This window comes from Saimiri boliviensis, chromosome 13, assembly GCF_048565385.1.
Source record: "Saimiri boliviensis isolate mSaiBol1 chromosome 13, mSaiBol1.pri, whole genome shotgun sequence".
Taxonomy (NCBI): domain Eukaryota; kingdom Metazoa; phylum Chordata; class Mammalia; order Primates; family Cebidae; genus Saimiri; species Saimiri boliviensis.
Genome location: NC_133461.1, coordinates 91,452,159 through 91,475,961, shown reverse-complemented (window position 1 = coordinate 91,475,961; position 23,803 = coordinate 91,452,159). Strand labels below are relative to the sequence as shown.

The following is a 23,803-nucleotide window of genomic DNA, read 5'->3' as shown; positions in this document are numbered from 1 at the left end:
TGCCTTTTAGTATCCTTTGTTTTTGGTTTGTCTATTGTAATGAATGCTTACCTTTCTTTTTAAATATACACAATCTGACAATCTCTTTTCACTGTATTTATTTCTAGTATCTTCTTTTATGCTCTGGTTTTTTCCAGTTTGTTTTATGTTTCTTTTGCTTTCCTTTATTGCCACTTTCAGATCGATTAATATTTTTCTCTTGGTGAATTTTTCTGTCTACCAAAGTTACCAAAAAGGTTTTAGAAACTTTGTAGTGTATTTCTATTTTTATTGATTGTTGACCTTAACATTTATCTTGAAGTCTAAAGTTGATCAGTAACTTCATGTTCATCCTAAAATACACAAGAAACAGAAAATGCTTTGATGATCCTCCTACCTAGTTTCCTACTAATATTTTTAGTATAGTTCATTCTAATTTATTGTTTTGTTTTGTTTTTATCAAGAGCTTAGTCAATATGATTTTTCTTTTTTTGTATAGACAATATTTTTGTGCCCTAACTAGGGAAAATTAGTCAAGCGGGTGGGACTAGGGAAAGCAAAAAGAAAATGAAGATGAGCTATAAATCTGCCTTTCTTCATGGTCCAGAACATGTAGCCCTCCTGCATGAAAATTATCAACAGATACCTGCAAGTTACCTCATTGTAACCTTGGCTTATCAGTACTGCACAAGCTCTCTTCAGCATACAGTATAAAGACTGTTCTGTAAAATCTCCAGCAAGCCTTTGTTTCCCGGAAGTCAGCTTCTCTTCTGCTGGCCTGCTCATTGCCTCCTTGCAATGTATTTTCCTACTTTCACTAATAAATCTGCCTGTCTTTATCTACAACTATCGTGGTAAATTATTTTAACTCTGCACCACCTCCTCAGATAGTCATCACCAAACACAGTAAATATTTAAATTTGCCCATGAATTTACCAATTGTTCTCCCTTCTAAATGCAAATGCATCTCAGTCATTTCTTCTGGTATTATTTTCCTTTTGCCTGAAGTATATCTTTTGGAAGTTCATTTAGTGTAAGTAAATTTATAGTGAAACCTTTTGATTTCATTTTATTTTGTGTTGATCTTTGAAATTATTTTACTATATACACACTTCTTAGGTTGACAGTTATTTTGATTACTTGTGTCATTGTGCTGAAAAATTAGTACCCTGGCTTCAAGCTTTTCATGTGGCTCTAAAATGACTGCCACCAATCTGTCATTTTCTTTGTCTTTTATATCTGCAGTTTTACTAATCTGTTTTTTCGTATTGATAAGTTATCCATTTAACATTTGTTGTACTTCTTACATTAGTGGATTTGTGTCTCAGTTTGGGAATATAACCAGCTTCAATCACTTTGACTCTTGCTTCACAATTCTCTCTCTCCTTTCCTCTGTAACTCACATAAAATTCATATTGAATGTTCTCATTCCAGTTTCCATGTCTGTTAATCTCTAATTCATGATTTTAATATTTTATCTCATGTTATATCATTAGCAATTAGAACAATAGAACAAAGAACTTCATGTGATTTCATTTCAAACACACTAGTTTGAGAAAATTAAGAAGTCTAATAATCAAGTGATGACAAGAAAAAAATAAAAACAAGTCTCAGAAAACTATAGACAATTTTTAATTCTAATGCTCCTAGTAAAATTAAATAATGTACATCTGCAGACACTATACATGTAATTTAATGATTGTTTTAAAATTTAAGAAAATGATACAAAATTCAGCATAATGTTTATGAAAGGGAAATAGATGAATGAGATGGGGGAACATCTAGGTAGGTAACTATTGCTTGGATTGTGATGTTGCAAGGGTTTTCTTTTTATTGTTTATAGCTTGCTTATCTAGAACACATATTACATATAGTATTTATCACATTAAAACGGATGATTAAGAAACATTTGAATTAATCAGATTTTTCTCTAACAATTAGATACCTCCACTTTGGATTTCAAATAAATGCCCAAAGCTTTACAAATTCAAAACCAAATCCTTGCTTCTTAACTAACCACCCTATCCACCTCCCCAGATCTGTTTCATTTTCAGTCTTTTTTGATGGTTTCACCTACTTGCTCATTCCATGATCGTAGAAGCTGTCTTTGACTTCTTGCTCTCACTCTCTAGGTAATCTATGTGTAAGCCCTACTAATTCTTGTTGCTTATAATATCTCAAATAAAACTTCTTCCTCTTCTCTATTACTACTCGAATTCAAGCAACCATATTCCAGTCTGGTGCACTGCATCCACTTCTCAGTTGGTGTCCCTGCTTCCACTCTAAATGCATTCTAAATAGAGCAAAAAAAGAAAAATCTATTTAAGAAAGCCTACACCAATTACTAGATGTGTGTGGTTTCTCTCTTTATGCTAAATGTGTCTTTTCTCTCTCTTGCTTAAGATACTCCAGTATTTTCTCATTAGACTTTGGATAAAATCCAAACTTCTAGTTCCTCTGTCACCTGTCTACTTACCTGCTCCAGTTTTCTAAATCTTCCCTCAGTCATCCTTCTGCCTAGCTTGGAAATGTGGAAGACTTAAATGCCATGAACAAGAAAAGTTACTAAGGAGGAAGTGCCTGTTTCACTTCGTGCTGTCTGTAATGAACACTAGATATTTTCTCTCTTTCTTGAAACATTCTCTACATCTTTACTCCTTGTCTCCACTTGAAGTTACCTCCTCTGCCTTCCACCATTCTTCTTTAACTTCCCCCATCTCTCTCTACCATGATTTGCTTTAATTTCCTCATAGTACTTACCACGGCATGAAATTATGTCATCTGTGCATTTGCTTACTTGTTTAGCATGTATCTTCTCCAGCAGAATGTGAGCTCTGTGAGGTTAAGTCTTCTTCTTGTCACCTCTGCATTCCCAGTGCCTGTAGTAGTGGCTGAAAAGTGGTGGGTGAGCAATTATATATGTGTTGAATGAACAAGCGAAACTAACACTTTCTTCTTAGCAAGTTACACTCTGTAATAGGAGTGTCATTATTCCAGGTTTCCAAACTACCAATTTCAATTATTTGTATTATATCTCCCAAGACCACCATTAGTTCTTAACATTCTGTATTCTCTGTTTTCTTGTCATTTCTTTATATCCTCATATAAATTATTCTTATCACTTCTTTCCCAGACTTGAAGTTGTTCCTGCCCAGACTATAATCCTTTTTGCACCCTTGTTGAATATAGTCTTCCTAAGGAGAAGGCTTAGATTGCATAAAGACTGTCTGCTGCCTCCTCATTAGGCGTATATTTTTGTCTGTAGCACTCAAGGTCATCTTCAGTGTGTCTCTTAACTAACCTTGCATACTTTATTCCCTCCCTTGTCTTTTATGTATACCAAATATTTCAACTAACTTGACTGTGATTCTAACATACCCAGTACTATCTACATCCTGCCTCATGCTTTCTCCTTTATATGAAATATTTTCTCTTTGATATGTATTTGAAAATATCTTATTTATCATTCAATGCCTGTCTAAGATGCTACCTCTTGCATGAAGCCTTTCCTGGTTCTACCAAGAGTAATGCCCAGCTGACATTTATTTCTGTCTTAATACAGAACATTAAGTATTCTCTTATAAGAGAAGTCTTAATATAATAATATGTTTAAAAGTATCTCATATTGTCTTCCAGAAGGATGCTAACTCTTCTTGGACACAAGTTACTTCAATTAGAAACTGTTCTTTATATCTCTTATAGCACCTAGCCATAAAATAGATATTTACTAAATTATAATTTAAGAAGCATATTTTAGGAATTAATGAGTGCTTTATCCTTTATCACATGTTGATTGTAGGATTAGTGTAATTACTTTGTGTTCTCTTTTCCCTTATAGTAATAATCACTAAATATATAGTCAAAGTGACGAAGATTTTTTAATACATTTTTCAAGTAGTTATAATAATTAGAATCTTTAAGAACTACATAAAATTTCATTGTGGAAATGGTGAGGTAGAGTTTGGTGGAGAGTTGGGGACAACATGATTTAAAGAAGCAAAGCGATGAGCTCTAGAGAAAGGTATTTAAGGGAAATAAAATATTATATGGCTCTCTGGTGAGAAAAGCTAACATTCATTTGAAATACTTTTAGATATATTGGCTTTCTAGGATATAAAAGCACCAAAAAAGAAATACTGATTATCATAGTAGAGAAAATGAAAAAGCAACTGACGACATTTGAATTTGGAGTTTTATACAATTAATTATCGAGATTTTCACAGCTGGACTGTAGGCTACAAGTGGTGGCTCACACCTGTAAGCCCAGCACTTTGGGAGGCTGAGACAAGACGGCCGTTTGAGCCCAGGAGTTCAAGACCAGCCTAGGCAACGTAACTGAATTGTGAGTTTATCTAACCACTATGTAAAGGAAAAATTCAGCTCAGGAATAATGGAAGAACAGATAAGGAAAATGAAGTCAATTACATTTATAATAGGGTAGCATAGGATGTCAGGAAAGAAGTGAGTGAAATGTTCTCGTTTTGATTTTTACCAAACTAGCTTTAAGACCTTGGGCAACTCACTCTCTAATTCACTATAAATATGTTTAGTTAAACAATATTTAAATGTCTTCCAGATTAAACATATCTAAATCAGAGCATGAAAACTGGAAAGAAAAAAAAAAGCAGGTTTAGGCAGCAGTGGCTTAGAAGATGTGGCAGACTTTGTTGATGATCTGAATATGAAAGAAGATAGAAAACAAAGTAGATAGTTAATGCTCTTAATGAATAAAAAGTAAAGAAGCATAGCTCTGGAAACTTAGTCACATATTATTAGTGTCATGAGGATTTTAAATGATATGATATGCCTGGGTTTGCTTTTCTAGTAAATTGGGTAATTTTGGTCTATGATATTTACGATTATCAGTATTCTATATCCATATATTTTTTGTGGTTATATAAAAATCTTAATTTTCCTTTTAAAGAAATAATCATGGGGGAAGCTAAATAGTAGATTTTGTACATGTGTTTTACAGAAGTAATTGTTCATGGTGAATTATTATAATAGCATTTATGAATTATTCCTATAACTGTAATTTAAAATATTAAAGAAAAATAATGTAAATTTTATGGCTTCTTGAGCTAGAATAAATCATATTTTGGCCAATATCAGCCCAGTTCCTTTTTTTTTTTTTAAAGTATTTCAGCAAGGGAGCTGGGAGGTAGCATTTTGTCCATTTATTAATGCAAAGAGGCAGTTATTATGTCAATATGGAAGAAAATTTTGAAAAGACTAAATGGAAACTAAGAACAAAGAAGGTGACTACAAGAGACTCTAAGTCTTCATGCTTTTTCCCATTATATGGCTGAATAGATTACTGCATTTCCTTAATTTGATGGCGACATTGCAAAACAGATTCTTATCAAAAAGAAGAAGAAAGCCAACACTGAAGGAAATAGGAGGTGAAATAGACAAAATTCATTCAGACCAGATAAAAAAACCTCTAGCAATAGTCCATCTGTGTGATGGTGAAGTTGTGAGCTACAATAAAGGTGGGCAGGAGGCTAGTTTTGGAAGGTGGCAAGGTAGTGGATAATGTTCTCAAAAGTTCTGCATCAGAAACTAAGAGTAAAGAGGTATATTATGTGTTATTTTATTCCCCCAGTGTATCTAAAAGACACTTAAAACATTTATCGAGATCCTTCCCACATTCTGTTGGAAACAGTACAAGAGCTGTAACAATGTACAGAAATGGAACATAATAAGTGAGATTAATGTTACATGAAGAATAGAATGACAATAAAAATGTACTTTCAACACGCCTAGTTAGAATTCTAATAAAAAACTTTACCTGGTTTTCTTATTCTAGGATTCAAATACCAGGTATCACTGTTTTTATATTAAAATACAGAGAGGGATTTTTGACTCCTAATTTAGTAAAATAACACAGATGTATTTGCTGTGACTGAACTAATACTCCAAAATGAAAGCTGTATACAGTTCCCATAATTACTTGTAATATAATGGACAGGATAGTAATTAGGAGAGCTCCTTCTGTCTCTTACTTCCCAAAGAAATGGTGAGAAGTCCACTTCAGAGGCTAATAGCCGAGATCTATTCTCTGTGCCCCTTTGTTTCTTCTCGCCTCATGTTCCAGTTTTTCCTAGAATGTCTGTGTCTTGCTTTGGATCCTTAGTGACTAAACTGAAGTCTTTGCTTGTGCACTTTTTTCAAAACACCACCCTTGAGTACTGTGGTTGTGCTTCCCTTCAATTAGTTCAACAAAGTTTAGGCTGTAAATTGAGTGTCTGTCCTGCTTTCCCCCTGATTCACTGCTGTGTAGTGATGAATGGAGTGTTCATGGTCGTGCAAGGTTTCTAAACCCTTTTCTTGGGAAGTACTACATTCTTCCGTAGCAACTAGGAGGCACATACAGATTCTCTTTGATGTAGAAACCTGACATTTCTTGTGCTGCACTTGAATATATGTCTTGTAACAATTAAGCTACACCTTAGATATAATGCACTGGTTAATTTCTAAATCCCTGGTAGTATGTTGTTTGCATGACAATTACATGAAAAAAACCGCACACACACTTAGGAAAGAAATGTTAATGATCTTTTAAAAATTTATTTATTATACTTTAAGTTCTGGGGTACATGTGCAGATCATGCAGGTTTCTCACATAGGTATACACGTGCCATGGTGGTGGTTTGCTGCATCTATTGCACCATCGTCTATATTAGGTATTTCTTCTAGTGCTATCCCCTCCCCAGTCTGTTCACACCTTGCTATTCCTCCCATAGCCCCCCATTCCCCAGGCCCCAGTATATGATGTTCCCTTCCCTGTGTCCACATGTTCTCATTGGTCAACACCCACTTATGAATGAGAGCATGCGGTGTTTGGTTTTCTGTTCTTGTGTCAGTCTGCTGAGAATGATGGTTTCTAACTTCATCCATGTCCCTGCAAAGGACATGAACTCATCTTTTTTTATGGCTGCATAGTATTCAATGGTATGTATGTGCCATATTTTCTTTATCCAGCCTATCATTGATGGGCATTTGGGATGGTTCCAAGTCTTTGTTATTGTGAACGGTGCCGCAATAAACATGTGTACATGTGTCTTTATAATAGAATGATTTATAATCCTTTGGGTATACACCCAATAATGGGATTGCTAGGTCAAGTGGTGTTTCTATTTCTAGATCCTTGAGGAATTGTCGCACTATCTTCCACAAATATTGAATTAATTTACACTCCCACCAACAAAAATAACACAACTGTGAATTATATTTGTCCTCATGCATTATCTAGGCTTTTGTATTTCTTATTAGTAGAGTTGCTTTTACAATAAAAATATAACTAAATATGTGAAGAACTAAATATAACTAATTAGAACTAAATATAACTAAAAATGTTGCATGTGAAGAGAAAGGGATATTTCATTGAGAAGAGTAATGATATCTTGATCTTCTAAAACCAAAATTGGAACTTAGAAAATGGGACATAGAAGAGAAATAGACGGAAGTAGAGTCAAGGATGTAAAAATAAACAACAAAAAATGGACAACATACACTTATTCATGAGATAATTTTTATCTATTTGTGTGGCCCTGTCTTAGATTTCTTCATGTATTATGTCTCCCCACCTGATTAAAATTTGTAAACAAGTGCGTTCTAACCAGGGATGCTGTACATATTTGTATGTTGTCCTTGGATTATATAGGTGACCAAACAATAGCAATTGAAAATGCTTTCTTTAAAATGTCACTGTGGAATAATGTTCCTTTCTGTTTCTTTATTTCAGTGTTGGAAAGGAAACTGTTTTCTTCTTTAAATAAAGAAAAGACTATTTGTCCTGTGTACTCCATATGGAACAGAGAGTGTTGATAGGATTACCTTTCATTTCTAAAGAAATAAACATTTTAAAGACATGATGACCAGTTATCTGTCTTGCTGGACAAAGAAAATACAAATGACTAAATCAGTGTTGTTTAATTGCAGCTGTCAGGAAAGCCACCTGAAAAAATTATGAGACCAAAGTTTTCTTTGCATTGTCTCCATTTTTTTATCGTACCTGTATCAATCTAGGAATTCTACTTCATATTTTACTTGAAAAAAATAATTCCTCTACTCATTTTCACCTCCCTGCCTTTCCTCATATCTTTCTCACTCCCTAGGGATTATCTTCCTTCTCCTTCTATTTATTCTTGAAAGTGCCCTTCATATCCTACCTTCTCAATAAAGACTTCAGCCATCACCACCCACGCCAATCTCCAGCTCACTAACAAATATCTGAGTTTGTAGTCAGTTCCAACAAAGTGCTTGTCTACTCTGTGTGAATTTTCCTTTTTCCTTGAGTGTTTTAAGTTTCTACATACACATTTTCCATATAGTAGCTAACTCCACGTTATGTCTAACTCAGCGTCTAACTGCCTAGGATGTGTACAACACTAATGTGACTTTGTGCCAGCCTGTTGTCTTTTCTCTGTCCCCAGATTCTCAGAACCTGGAGAAGTGTTAGACACACTCAGATTTAATATATCATTAGGTTGTTTACTTTGAGACAATGTCATCCTTCTTGGTATAGGGTATTATATTCCTGAATAGCAGAATTCACCTCCATTCAGGAAGTTCAGTCTTACTCATTCTATAGTATTGCACAACAAATAAAAGACTTTGGATTTCCTTATATAAGTATATTGATAGAGGACTAACCCATTTTTTCCCTATGCTTTACAACTATGACAAGTAACTGTAATTTTTTTAAAGGTCCACCAGGACCCCCAGGTGAAAAAGGAGATCGAGGTCCCCCTGGAGAAAGTGGTCCACGAGGCTTTCCAGGTCCAGTAGGTATGGTAATCATAGTTATTTAATCATATACTGTGAGGATAGATGATATACATCCAGGTACATGTGTAGGGGAGGATTGCTATTTTATATCCTGCAGAGGGTGTGAGTGAGTATGTGTGTGTGCATGTGCATGTGTGTGTGTGTGTGTGTGTGTGTGTGTGTGTGTGTGTGTGTTGGGGAGGTATTAAATGTTCTAGTGGCCTAATCATAAAATATACCGAATGGTAAGCATTACTCATGACTTTTGAAGAAAATAAATGGTTTAACCAGATTAACCAAGTGGACTTTTTCATAAGACTAGGGAGTGCCATGTATATAATAGAAAAAAAACAGCATAAGGCAGACCTAACCTTAGATCATATATGAAGGGGAGTACAAAGATTATCTTCATGTTGAATAAATCATCTTCACATTTACAAGCTACCTGATTTTTAAGACATAGAAACTCATACTAGTAGTGAATTATGAATCACAAGAAAATTGGACTATATTTCTTGTATAGTTTTTGACTATATAGATCTGTTTAAGCTAATGAAATCTGAATGTAAATATTGGTTAAAATATGGATACCATTTACCTTTGCTGTCAGGCACTCTGTATTTTACTAAGAGGAAAGTTGCTTCAGATTATTTTCCTCTAAATTGTAATCTTCAAAGAGTTATTTTGAAAGAAGACAATAGAAGACACAGAAGAGAGAACGTCAACTATCTTTGCTTAAAAAAAAGATAATAACATAATTGTCATGTTAGCCTTGGCTAGAAATCAACTATCCTGCATTCTGTCTGAAAGTAGGAAGTACATTGCAAGGTCTAATTATAACTAGAATGGTTTGTCTTACCAAAAAAAAAAAATGTCTAAATACCATGTGCTTCATCTTACTTTTCTGTCTTTTAATGATATAAAAGGTTCTTTCTGATCAATTTATTGACTAGCCCTGGTCACATCAGACAAATAATTTTTGAAAATGAATAGCATGACTAATGCTGAGCAGATATTAACAGTGGTGGATTAATGTCATAAGCAAGGGAAAGAACCAGTATTAAATCAGCTGCCAGAACTACTATTGTCAAGGGTTGGTTAGCTACTTTATGCAAACTGCAAGTTGTCAGAGCTTCATGACTCAAACATGAAAGTTTAGTCGGGCTACAACTTGCCATACAATGCTTCATCTTGGGAGCATCTTCTGCAGCTGCTTCTGAACTATGAATGTATGAAATAGAAGCATTTGTAAATTTCAGCTTGTGTTAATGTTATAAATAGACACTATTGCAAAGAATCTTTGATTTTTTTTTATTTTTTGTAAATCAACAATTTGTCATGGTTTAAATTTACAGGGTAAAAAGTGATGTCATAATTTGTTGCTTTTGATACTGCTCATTTACACAAACAGGCATTACCCAGGTTCTTATAAAAGACAGTTAGGTCGAGTTCCTGGGGATAATCAAATGACTGGGATAATCAAACAACTCTTTTAGGTTATCAGGTTATCAAGTTATCATTTAGTTTGGTACACTGCAAGAAAAGTATCCAAAATACCAGGAATCTTTCCTAATGAATTATTCCCTGGTTACTTGGTACAATTCTGTTTAGTTCTTTGCCAGATTGTCTAATTGCCTCATTTTTGATACCAAAATCAGGAAGCAAAGAGTGTATGATGGACAATCATAATAATTCTACTTTCTAATTTGAAGAGGTTTACTAAGTCCCCATCTCTACATCCATTTGAGCCTACTAAACTCAGCTTGAACAAGTCACACTCACCAAGACTCACAACCATGATGCAAATACCTGCAAAACCTAAGTGGTTGTCCTAGTGGCCTCAAATAACTAATACATTAAATATAGTAGAATTAATACTTATATAGTAGGGTGGATATTATGTTTAAATATGCTTTATTGCCCAAATAACAAATTTATTTGAGAGGGCTATTTCCTTGAAAGCATGCCAGGGAAAATGACCTATCACTTTGCACTCACAATAATATGTACTGAGCACTTTCTCCAAGCCTGGTGTTCTCCAATACCCTATAGAGAATTTGTAAACAGATACAGAGTCTCTGACTTCACAGAGCTTCCAGGATGATAAAGTAATATTATAAGGGAGGCGAATGTCATGATCAAGGATTTTTTATCTCATGTGAGTTCCTTTTAAGGGGCTGATTTTAGAGTTGTTGTCCCTTGACACCAATGCTTTGAAGGAGAAACAACTCTTTCTTTTCTAAAGGAAACTCTTTGTATGCCATCTAAGGATCTGTTTATGCCCAATGTGATCAATAACAAGGTAGCCTAACCTGTAGGCATGGGAGGGGCTACCTATATAAGATGCCCTGGGAGAGAACTGAAGGCTCCTCTGGCTACAAAATTTTCAACATCAACCAGTACTATTTACTTTCCTCACATAGTCTGAATTTTCCACTATAGGAATCATGCCTCTGAAAGAGAAAATAAAGCTCTCTTCACCACAGATATTGGAAGAAAGGAACCATGATTTATTAATTTGGAAGAGAGGAACCAATTTAATTTTTATATCCACATATATCTTTACCCCATCCCTTCCCATAAGCTGTGGCCCAAGAAGGCCCCTCCCTCAGGCTTCAGTGAGGACAGGATCCCTAAACATACACCTGAATAAGGACTGTTGCCTGGCTGCCGGCTGTTGCTCTATGCCTGAGTATTGAAAGCGGATTTCTTCTGGAGGTAACAAATTGTGCCAATGAATCAAAAAATTCACTGCTAATTGTAAACATATCATTAAATGTAGGAAGTAGAAAGTTCCTCTTTAAAGTTTCCTTTCTTCTTAAAGAATAAATCAAAAGTGTTAGAAATAATAGTTTGTTTTAAACACTTTCTTGAAAGCCTTCTTGCTTTTTGCTAATAACTCTTTTTTAAGCCCTATCCTGTGTAGCTGTTGGACTTGCTCCCAGGCACGTAGTACATTCTATGTCCTTGTACTTTAACCAAGATATTTGTGCTAGACATGCTCACAGGCACGTAGCACATTCTATGTCCTTGTACTTTAACCAAGATATTTATGCTATTACTTTTCTAGCAAGCAATTTCCTGTCCCTTCCTTATTTGGACTTCCTCTTTTCCTTTTGTTCTCCATTGCCTTTACCTACCTATTCAATAAAGTTTTAAGCTATTAGCCAGTCAGGTTCATTTTTAGATTGTGAAGTCTGTCTCCAACCGACGGAGATCATACACCGCAGTAAGGACAACCGCAAAGGCATAAAGAATAAATATGTCTGTTTTTTGTTGTTGTTGTTGTTATACTCTCATGGCAAGACTGCTGGTGAAGGTGCCCTTTCTGCAGGAAATAAAGATTGCCTTGCTGAGAGAGCCTTTGTCCCAGTGCTGACTTCTTTGCAGCACCAAAAATTCACATGTAACATTAAGTAAAACTAAATTTAGAAGCCTTTACAAAGGCTGATGAAAATAATAATTGTATTTTTGGGGAGGAGGTTGAGGAGGAGATGGAGAGGAACAAGAAAAGCTAACATTTACCAAGTATTCATTACATGCCAGGCACTTTTCTAAGTGTTTTACTTGCATGAAGCTCTTTAAATTATCGCATCAGCCTGATGATGCAGAAACAAATAATATACCCATTTTACAGGTGCAATGCACAGGGAGGTTAAATGAGTTGCTCAAGGTCAGTCAGCAACTGGTAAGTGGCAAAGCTGGTATTTGAACCTCGATGGGCATGAGTGCAGAGTCCGTGCCCTTAACCAGTCTGCTAGATTGCAGAAAGGAGCCTGAAAAGAGCAGGGCACCCAGGATATGTAAAAATTTATCAGACCAGTTTTACATAAGTGATTTGATCGCTCTGGTCTGTGGTATTGTCTCTGTAAAATGACGGATTCTGACTGGATGATATCTAAGGTTTCTTGGAATATCCCATGGCTGATATTCCATATCATTGTACTTACATTGTCCATGAGTTAGAAGCAGGTGCCAGACCCTTTCCCATTGCCACAGATTATTGTAGGAAATTAGTTAATTGCCTCCTGAAAGGCTCAGGGTATCTGATCTTATGGAATAAATTTCAATAGCAGTGCTTATATTGGGGGACTACATTTTCAAACATCATTAAACAAACAAGTCACATAACTCCATAGACCATATAGAGTCTGCTTAACCATTTCCTAGAACAGAGGTCTGTGACTGCCTGATTTCCACGAAAGTATCTCAGACTCTTCCTTTATAGATTTATTTGCTTACCCATTGAAAATGTACTTGATTTGTAGTTGAACAACCTTGATTTTTAGCTGAACAGCTGTATTCTGAGCATCACTGTAAGGTACTTGAGAAGTCGTCATTGGAGAGGCTTCTCTGATGCTCCTGTCTGAAGCAGGCCCCATGACATTCGCTGTTCTATTACCCAGTATTTCTAAAATTATAACCCCCAAATTGCCTTCTTTCTTTGCTGCTTTCCTCACTATTTGACTCTCATTGTTTCTCCACCCCAGAAAATCTGTTTGGATAAGGATATTTTTAACTCTAGGAATATACTAAGATGTGTACAATATATATTTCTTAAATTAACGAAAGAAATAGTAAAAGTGGAGGTTACTTGTGAATGGCACTCTACAAAAAGTAGGGGAATGTTTTCAAATTTTTTTAATTGGCAGGATTTACTGTCAGTGTTTTTATTTGTACATTGGAATGACAGATCTCGGCATCTACCAGTGCAGAAGTCTCACTATCTTGCTTCTATAGTGAAGGAAGGTGTAAATATTGATCAGCTTGTACTGAGAATAGTTGTTAGATCTTTTTTAGGCTGTATGCTATGAAGTCCAGCCAATATATACTACTTTGTAATTAAATTACGTTGAAATGTCCTGACTTTATTGATATTTCTATACATAGTTTATCACTTTATTGCTTTGGAAGCAGGAGTTCTAAACGTAGTTTGTTACTTTATCGCTTTGGAAGTTTCCTTAATTTCTGTTGGAATAAAAGCTTTACACTGGGTTAAATAATAGTTTTTACTAGTAAGAATAATGTACTTCTTAAATCAATCACTTCTTAGAGGACAGTTAGCCCATTTATAAATGTCTTTATTAATAAACCTCAAGAAAAGATATTTAAAATGAATTTAATATATATAAGTCCTGTCTTCTGGAAGTTATAAACTAAAAGTAATGTTTTAAAAGGTTGATGTTGGGAAAAAATGTATAATCAATTTCTTACAATATGCCTTCCCATGGAATCAAGTGAAGTTGGGTTAATGGGATCTCTCTGAATAGATAATGACACAAAATAAGATCCTTAAACTGTGTTACAATAGTTTATCAAGAACCGCTATACTCTAGGATAAAATATTCTATTTCATTGGAATGCAACATTTTCTTTTATATGCAGTTTTTATGATCACCATAGTAATATTGGGTAAAAGTAGCCATTTTCAGTTTTCATATAAGCATAAAACACCCTGGATTTGTGTAAGTATATAGTACACACTCACAAGTAAATCTGTGTATTGTGTTTGTGTGTTTGTGTGTGTTTATTTACTCTGGGATGACAATGAAATATGTAAGATCAGGCCCATGATAGATAAAGTAATATATTTCAGAGCAAAGATGCCAATTTATTTTATAAACACTCTTTGATACTTTACATTGCTTGAGTTGCATTTTTTTTCTAAGGCAAATCTTAAGAATTCAATTTTTAGCTTATGTATTTTAAAGTTGTCATTTTAGCTACATCAAAATCCTGCCATTTGATGATTACTGATTGACTACATAAGCCTTCTGGTTAAAAGCACAAGAGTTATTTTTTCTAATGTGCTTTTATTTCTACTAACAATTTGTTATTTATTGAATAGCTACAATATGCTAAATATACTAAGGTTTATACTTATTGCTTATATTATCTTTCAATATCACACATTAAATTTTAGGAAACTTATTATTCCTCCATCTGGAGATTCTCTCATTTCGTATTTACTGATAAAACTAGATTTGTCATTATACGCTCAAGTCTGTATGAAAAATGAATTATTACCTCCTTTTCTTCTTCATTAATAATGTAGGTACTCCAGGTCTTAAAGGCGATCGGGGAGCAATTGGATTTCCTGGAAGTCGAGGATTCCCAGGACATACAGGAAGGCCAGGTATTATGATAATGTGTTATTTTCTTTATAGAATATGTAGAAGAAACACCAGATAATTTATATGTATACATAATACTGTATATATGTAGTATACATATTTTAAAATTCTTGGATGATAAAAAATGATTATTATTTTGTGAATAGTAGTATTCACATGCAGTTATTTTGTGGTCTAAAAATGATTTCTGAAATCAGATTTTTGAAACTGACTTCTGTTCACCTAAGGAAAGTTTCTATATCCCAAAGGAAAATCATTAAAAAAAAAAAACACACAGGATTTATAAACTCTTCACAATCATAGATCATCATGAACAATGATATCCTTCTTTGAACAAAAAGAGTTGAAAGACTGGCAAATTAAAAAAAAAAAAAAGAAGCAAAGGATAAATACCTGTTTAATCACAACTGGTCAAACTTTGTGAAGTTACAGTTAGCAAAATACAGAGAAGTCTGAAATTCTCTCCTATGCAAAATAAATTATATGCTATTATTTCCTAGTGCTTAATAATCAAGGTTGAGTTCAGCATTTTGAAATGTATATATGGTGATGTTATTTCCATCAGTTCTTCCAGTAGCCTAAGCTTCAATTGCAAACTTTGAACAGAAGTGAATTGCTTTGCAATTTTAGAAAGAGCTAGGCTACGGTCTCCTGTTGGCTTCTTTTTTTTTTTTCCCAAAGTGAATCATCATCAGGGTAATAGAGTCAGGCCAAGTGCAGAACTGTACACCTGTGGACCCAGCTAGTTGACACTGAGGTGGGAAGATTGCTTGAGCTCAGGAGTTTGAGACCAACCTGAGCAGTCTAGTGAGGCCCTGTCTCTAAAAAATAAGAAAAAGAAGAAAGAATAGGGTCTCTATGATGAGGTATTTTAAAAATACATTTTATTTTTAGTTTTTACATCTATAAAATAACAGTTTTACATCTATAAAATAACAAAACTGCGCAGAAAGTATAGAGAGTTCCCATAAACCACCCATGCACACATGGTTTCCTCTATTACTGACATCTTGCATTAGTGTGGTCCATATGTAACATCAACAAACCAGCAATGATGTATCATTACTAACCAAACTCTGTTATGTACATTAGTGGCCATTCTTTGTGTTAGGCATTTTATGTGTTTCAGCATATGTATAATGTTATGTATCCATCATTACAGTACTAGACGAATAGTTTCACTGCCCTAAAGATCCCCTGTGCTCCACCAACTCTATCAATCTCCTGGAAGCCACTGATCTTTTTACTGACTCCATAGCTTTGCCTTTTCCAGAATGTCATATGGTTGGAATCATACAGTATGTAGCTTTGTCATACTGGCTTCTTTCACTTAGCAATATGAATGCAAGTTTTCTTTATATCTTTTCCTGGTCTGATTGATCATTTTTTAAATTACTCTATAGTATTTCATTTTATGGGTTTAACAAAATGTTTATCCATTCATCTATTAAAGTATATTTTGGTTGTTTCAAAGTTTTAGACTGGGCATAGTGGCTCACACCTATAATCCTAGCACTTTTGGAGGCCAAGGTGGGTAGGTCACTGAGGTGGGCAGATCGCTTGAGGTCAGTATTTCAAGACCAGCCTTGCCAACATGGTGAAACCCTGTCTGTGCCAAAAAATGCAAAAATTAGCCAGGCATGGTGGCACATGCCTATAGTCCTAGCTATTTAGGAGGCTGAGATGGGAGGATGACTTGAACTGGGTGGCAGAGGTTGCAGTGAGCTGAGATCATGCCATTTCACTCCAGCCTGGGCAACAGAATGAGACCCTGACTAAAAAAAAAAAAAAAATTTTAGAAATGATGCATAAAGCATCTGTAAACTTTAATGTGCTGGCTTTTGTGTGGACAGAAGTTTACCTAGGAGTGTGATTGCTGGATCAAAGGGTAAACCTATATTTAGCTTTGGAGAGTATTGTTTCATTCATTCACCCAGTCCACACAGTTGATGAGGGGTCTCTGTGTACCGGAGATAAATACAGTGCAGCTGCTATCCTTAAGGAGCTAGAGACAGAAACAAATGCATAAGTAATTAGCTATAATTCCATGTCGTAAGTAAACAACCTTGGTGGGGTTAGACAAAATGCTGTATGGAAGTAGTATGGAGTGATTAACTTCATCCTGTAAGAAAACGTGTTACATAGACAGTAGTGTTTGTCACCACATGTCCTCACTCGTAAGTGGGTGTTGAACAGTGATAATACATGAATACAGGGAGGGGAACATCATACACTGGGGCCTGTTTACAGGTGGAGGGGCTAGGGGAGGGATGGCAGGGGGTTGGGGGATTGGGGAGGGATAACATTGGGAGAAACAGCTAATGTAGATGATGGGGATGGATGCAGCAAATCACCATGGCACATGTATACCTATGTAACAGTCCTGCACAATCTGCACATGGACCCCAGACCATAAAGTATAATTAAAAGAAAAAAAAAAAAAACCTTAAAACAGAAAAAAAAAGAAACACTTTTTAAACAATTACATGAAAAAAAGAAAGTAGTGTTTGTTAGTGCTGGCCTAAAAGAGGCCTAGAATTTCTTTAGGTTTATATTTCTCAAACTTCAGCAGGCATCAGAATCACTAGGAAGATCTGTGAAAATAGCTTCCAGGACTCCACCCCAGAGTTTCTGATGCAGTGGCTCTAGGATTGAGCTCACCATCCTCACCAGTTTCCGGGTGAAGGTGATACTGTTAATCTAGGGACCACATTTTGAGAACCATATGTTTAGGTGGAAAAAAGGAGACAGAATAATCATGCACAAAGAAAAACCAGGGCCGTGGTACTAATTCCTTGACAAAACATATCCTTAAGACATCACTTCTTATAAAAGACACCAGTCTGGTAGAGATGTGAGCAGCAGCGCCGGGTGACGCTCTAGTTGTTCTGCAGACTAAAAGAAGGAACAATACAATCTTTCCTCTACAAGAGTCTGAAGAAGGTGGTAAAATTAGAAATAAATCTGACAGCCGTCAAATATAAAATACATAAAAACAGGTCCATGATAGGTAAAGTAATATATTTTAGAGCTAAGACCCCGATTTATGTTATAAACACTTTGATACTTTACATAGTTTGAGTTGTATTTTTTCACAATCTTGGACTATGTAAATGGCATCAAAAATATTATCAGATTCTGAAGCAAAATATTCAGATAGAACATTCTCTATTTTCCCTCCTACACTCCTTTTCTTCCCACCTTGCCCTTTCCTTCTGCATGTATGAAGTACACACTGGTCAGAGAGGATACATGGTAGAAACAGGGAAATGAAGGGTGAATAAGACAGTCTACAACTGAAAAGATACACAAACACGATAAGAGAAAGGTAAGAGTTTATACTTTTTCCATGCATAGCAGATCTATAGAGTAGTGCATTCATAAGACCCGACATATTTACTTCATTAAGTTTGGAGGATTCAATTGAAGTGAAACCTTGCATGTCATCATAATCCGTAGAAGGCTCTGTTCTACCTTGTTAAAAAAAGTAGAACTTTGAGCATGTAGATAATGTGCTTCTGTCCATTTTGCATCTTGAAGTCCGTTCAAAATCTGATTGTTTTTCTCAGAGTAAGTTATGGTCATTTTCAGGAGTGTCTAAAATATTAGACCATACATAGGTCACTTGTTAATTCAACACATATACTGAACATTTCATGCAGCTATTTATAGATGGTTGAATACAAGAGTCGGAAGTTTGGAGGACAGTTTAAAAGACAGTTTAGCTATGATCATATAAATGTTCTTCAGAATCACTGATTTCAATAATATTTTATGGGTAGAGAGTGGGAAGATACAAAGAGAAGGGGCCTAGCATAAAGCTTTAAGTAGTTCCAGAAGTACAGGCTGAGCAGATGAACAAAGTAGCAGAAGGAAGAGAGGCAGCCCAAATGAAGAAGAAAACCCAGAGAACAGGGCATGAAAACAGACAAACAGAGAGAGTTCAAAAGGTGGCCAAGTAAGGTGAAGTCTACAAAAAGCTCTTTAGAACTGCTGATGTGGGGATGTTGCCTTTATTCAAAGCAGATTCTATGGGATGGGATGATAACCAGATTAGGGTACACAGAGAGGGGAATGGTTGATAAGGGTGGAAGACAGGGTTAGAGCCAATGCTCTAGGTGTCTTGCTATGCAGAGGAGGAGAAAGAGATCCATTTTTTGTTATGTTTTTTTTTTTCATTTGATTCTTTTTTCTTTGAAGGAGGGATATGAGTACCATTTAAATGCTGATGGAAAGACAGAATAGAAGAGGGGTGGTTGAAGATACAGAGGAAAGAAAAGAAAAAGATAGTATAAGGTTAATAAGAAGGAATAAGGTGAACAATTCAGGGACCAGGAAGAAGCACTAGGCCTAGCAGAGAGGATGATCACATTTCACAATAGCTTAAAAAAAACAGGGTGGGGAGGCAGGCTAGAGCTGCAGAAAATTTGGTTAATATAATTAAGGCATGTATGCAAAACGTCTAACCTAGTAACTGGCTCATAGAAGAAGCACTAAAAAATGCTTGAAATCATGATGATGTCATTGAAGACACCTCCTCTTACAGTCTTTCAAGTTAGAATATCATATTATATATGATCTCCTTCTTATTTTTAAATGGCTTTTAGAAATATGTTAATTTTTATTAAAGACTGATACCTAGGACAGGAGTTACTTAACTCTAGGTTTGGACCAAGCCCTTGCATTCCTTTTTAACCAAAGGTATCATTCTAAGGGACCAATGCATTTCTCTCCCTTAGAAAAGATGGTTTTGATGTTTTCAAGTGTGAGAAAAGATTTCCAAGTATCATCGGTAAGAAAATCTCTGAATCATGTTAAAATGATATAAAACATTTATGCTTCTTTATAAGGAGATAAGGTATTTTATTGTACCATCTTTAAAAAGAAAAGTCACAGTGGTATAAGAACAAAAGCAAAATAACATAAAACTAATTATTTACTTATCATAGAATTTGAGAGCTACAAGGACCTTACGTGGGTCAATGCTCTGGGTTAAGCATTTCTATTCGGAAATATAAGGCAAGTTGCTGTGTGAAAAGACTTCCAAGAACAATGCATAGCTACTTTCTCTTTTCTAATTGTGAAATTAAATTGAAATAATGAAATTAACCTTGCTTAGTCTGTTCTCTCTTCTGAAAATAATTAGAACTGATCAGTTACACTTTAACTCCTCCCTTCCCAAATTATTAACAATTTCTTAGACCTTTTTCCTCTTGGAAAATTTGGTGTTCTATTTTATTAAAGGATGCTCCCAAAAAAATAGGAAAGGTTTTGGGTACTTTGTGCTAACAATGATTTTTGCCAATTTAACAGTAACTGACACTGCTCAATTACAATTAAGAAGCAAATTTAATGATATAAAGTACATTCACATTATACACAGCAATTAGAGAATTAGAAATTTGGCATTAGGACCCTGATATAAAATGGTTGGCATTTCATTAAATCTTCAAAATAAAATTTCGATTGGGAATAACTTACACTCTTTAAGTGCCTCGAGTTTCATGCTTTTATCATGCTTTTAATATTATATATATATATACACATACATATTAGTTGGTAAATTAAGGGCCAAAGATCCTCTCTCAAAAGTACATAGTGACACATGTTCAAAATAAAGCACAGATAAAGATGCCATAGACTAGAGAAATAAAAAATAAATACATATAAACATTAAAATTCTGTATAATTATACCATAACAAATCAACTGAGGGCCAGTCGTGGTGGCTCACACCAGTCTTTGGGAGGCTGAAGTGGGTGCATCAGGAGATCAGGAGATTGAAATCATCCTGGGAAACATGGTGAAACCCTGTCTCTACTGAAATAAAAAAATTAGCTGCGCATAGTGACAGGCACCTGTAATCCCAGCTACTATGAAGGCCAAGGCAGGGAAATTGCTTGAACCTGGGAGGTGGAGGTTGCAGTGAGTCAGGATCACACCACTGTGCTCCTGCCTAGTGACAGAGCAAGACTCCTTCAAAGGAGAAAAAAAAAAAAAAAAAAAAAAAAGCCTGAGATGAAAAAGCTGTTCTCTCTCATTCACTAAGAATAAAATTGCAGAGAGAAGATTCCGGCTAAGCTTTAGGATTTAAAGAATAGAAATAAGAAGAACTAGATATTTTATGTGTTTCTCTTATGGGCAAAGTGTTTAATGAACATTGTTGCTAGTTTTCAAGGCAACTCTACAATGCAAAGTATTATTTTTTCAATTTATAGAATAATAAACTCTATCTCAGAAAGATTTAAAGACTTGTCCTGAGTCACATACCCAGTAAGTGGCAGAGCAAAATAATTAAACACAAGGGTTTCTAAATTATTACTATTAATATTTTGAAGTCCATGATTGTTAAACTATATCCTCTGAGCTCTAGGATGAAAAGGTGAAGGTTCTCAATTTTACTAGAGGGAATCAAAAACATTAACAAAGATTTGACTTAGAAACAGGGAGCACTAGGATCATTTATGTCAAGACAATAATTACTTGCAAGATCTGATTGTATCTGATGAATGTTGGAAAAAAAATCAATAAGCAAGAACAGCACGAAACTTATGAGATGCAATCTTTTCTTGGTACTAAAGAATGATCTCCTGCGACTCCTTTAAATGTGGGACAGTGGGTGAAGGAACAACCCATTGGCAAAGACCAAGATCTAGCCATGTTTCCACATCTGCTTGAAGCCTCAACCCTCAAATAAAATATTTGTACCAAACCCCTGTATAAATGGATGAGGTTTCTCAACACCAAAGGTGATCAGCCTAGAGATGGGAATGCCCCAAGGATCTTCCTACCTTCCCTTGACTGAGAATCTCAACACTCCCAGAAATTCACTGGCAACCCAGTTTTTTGGGATGGTTCATTCTAAAGAAATGAAAACAATAAATTGTAATGTGAATAGAACGTGATATGGGAGGTAATGGAAGTCACTGGACTTCCTGGGGGTTGTGAGTAAGACCCAATCAAAGGAAGAGGAGAAAAGGAGGGTGAATTAGTACAAAACAAATGGCTTATTCTTCAGCTTTGCTTGATTTAGGAAAATGGGGCATTTAGTGCCTTGTAAATAATTTGAAATAGCACCATACCAGGTTCGTAATGGCGTTTCCTAAGTAGTAGCTATTCTTATTAGTAACATCAGTGTTATTATACATTTCAATATCTGTCAGCTTTTATACATTAATATTTTAATTACCTTGTATGATCTGTCTCCAGTTCAAGCAAACATTGTGAATTTTCCTGATTAAAAGCAAATATTTTTCTTCTTTTCTCAAGGAAATTCTGGACCAAAAGGCCAGAAAGGGGAAAAAGGAAGTGGAAACACACTAAGTAAGTATATAGTATTTTGTTTTCTGTGTGAATTCTTGTAATAAATGTCTATGATATAAGAGATCTAGGCTTGAGGCAAAGGTTGGGAACTTCAGCACAGATCCATAGAGACTCTATGGAAGCCAACCACAATTTTCTACAAATAAGCATACTAATTGGGGTAAAACAAATAGATTTTATTATACAACTCTTTCAATCTCATTATCCATTTGTCTTGACTTTTTGTGATGAACGCTGTTTTCTAAAAATTCCGCATAGAAAATTGTTCAATTTTCAAGTCAATTTCTGTCCACTGAGGGAAAATCAAGCTTATGAATAGAAACAATTACAAACTCCTTCCTAACTAAATGAAACCTAAAATAGAATTTGTACAGTTTAAGAACCCTGAAAAATTAACTCTCTGATGGCTGGGGATTTTTGTTTTGTTTATTTTACTAAAAACTTGAAAAGCGGTATTCCGTGTTCTAAACCTTTACACCTGCAACAGAATAGATTTCACAAGAAGAATATTTGTCGGTTGAATACCAACCTCATATTGCAGTATACAGAGTCTGTTCATTGGACCTTAAAAACGAAACATTAGATGAGATGCCTTCTATTTGCCGTGCCGTAAGTCAATTGTTGTGTGAAGGCTGAATGTATACTGACATCATGAAGGGATTATGAAGAGAAATGTGGAATCCCCACTAAACTTCTCAGAATCAAAAGGCTCCTTCCTCTGTATTCCCAATAGGAACTACATGCGATGTGTGTCTGTGTGTCCATGGGATAGCTGATACAAACGGTGATCATATTTAATCATCAGGGTTCTGTTTTCAACAGATAATGGCAAATCCTTTTATGTACCAAAATCTAGCAAGTTTTAATTATAATCATTAGCTAGAAATATACAGTACCAATTTCTTTGCCTTACAAAACCTGATTATTTTAACCTAATTCTGTGTACGGATGCCATATTTAGACAAAGTAGGACATTGTCATGAATACCAGCCATTAGAGTAGTCGTTAGTGTAATCATGATACTTTCAAAGTACAACAGAGAATTGTGTGCCTTCTGAGTACTTTAGTGTTACTTAATGACTATTGTTTATTATTATTATATTAATAGTAACATTCGTCTACCTTTTCTCCTTTGTGTCCATTTGTTCTTTAATGTGGTCACTTTTGCCTGCTATATACTTTTTATTCTCCTTCTTTTTCTCCTTTTCACTCCATTTACTTTCAGTTAAGCTCCTCTTGTAACATTCTCCTCCCTATCATTTTGTTTATCTTCATCTTTATCTCTGCTTTTATCTTTTGTTTTTCTTCATCTTCTTTTCCTGAGGCTTTTTCTGAGCTTCTTAACATTGACTCTAGTCAAGTTTTGCAAATAAGAAACATTTCTTTTTTATTTTTAGTATGCAAACAGCACCCCACTGTCTTCTGTTACCTAAGGTTATCAAATGCTTTGAACATTTTCTTCAGATATGTTCAGAAATGTTTTCAGTTACAGATACTTTCATGGCTGTTTTGGAGTTGATGCACATACTTTCTTTGAGGAAGCAGAAAGAGAGGCGTTTCCGTGTATAAGTATATACAGCCTCTGAATTCTCTACC

At 35.1% G+C, this 23,803-nt stretch overlaps 1 protein-coding gene across 8 annotated transcripts in view; it reads left to right on the top strand.

Moving 5' to 3' along the window:
• MSR1 (macrophage scavenger receptor 1) overlaps positions 1 to 23,803 on the top strand; it is a 568,786-nt gene that overhangs the window by 296,267 nt on the left and 248,716 nt on the right. For all 8 annotated transcript variants that reach the window (XM_074383957.1, XM_074383956.1, XM_074383955.1 and 5 more), the window contains 3 exons: positions 8,692 to 8,772; positions 14,807 to 14,887; positions 22,154 to 22,207. In XM_074383957.1, the coding sequence (XP_074240058.1) occupies positions 8,692 to 8,772; positions 14,807 to 14,887; positions 22,154 to 22,207 (216 nt within the window). The remainder of the gene's footprint in view (positions 1 to 8,691; positions 8,773 to 14,806; positions 14,888 to 22,153; positions 22,208 to 23,803) is intronic.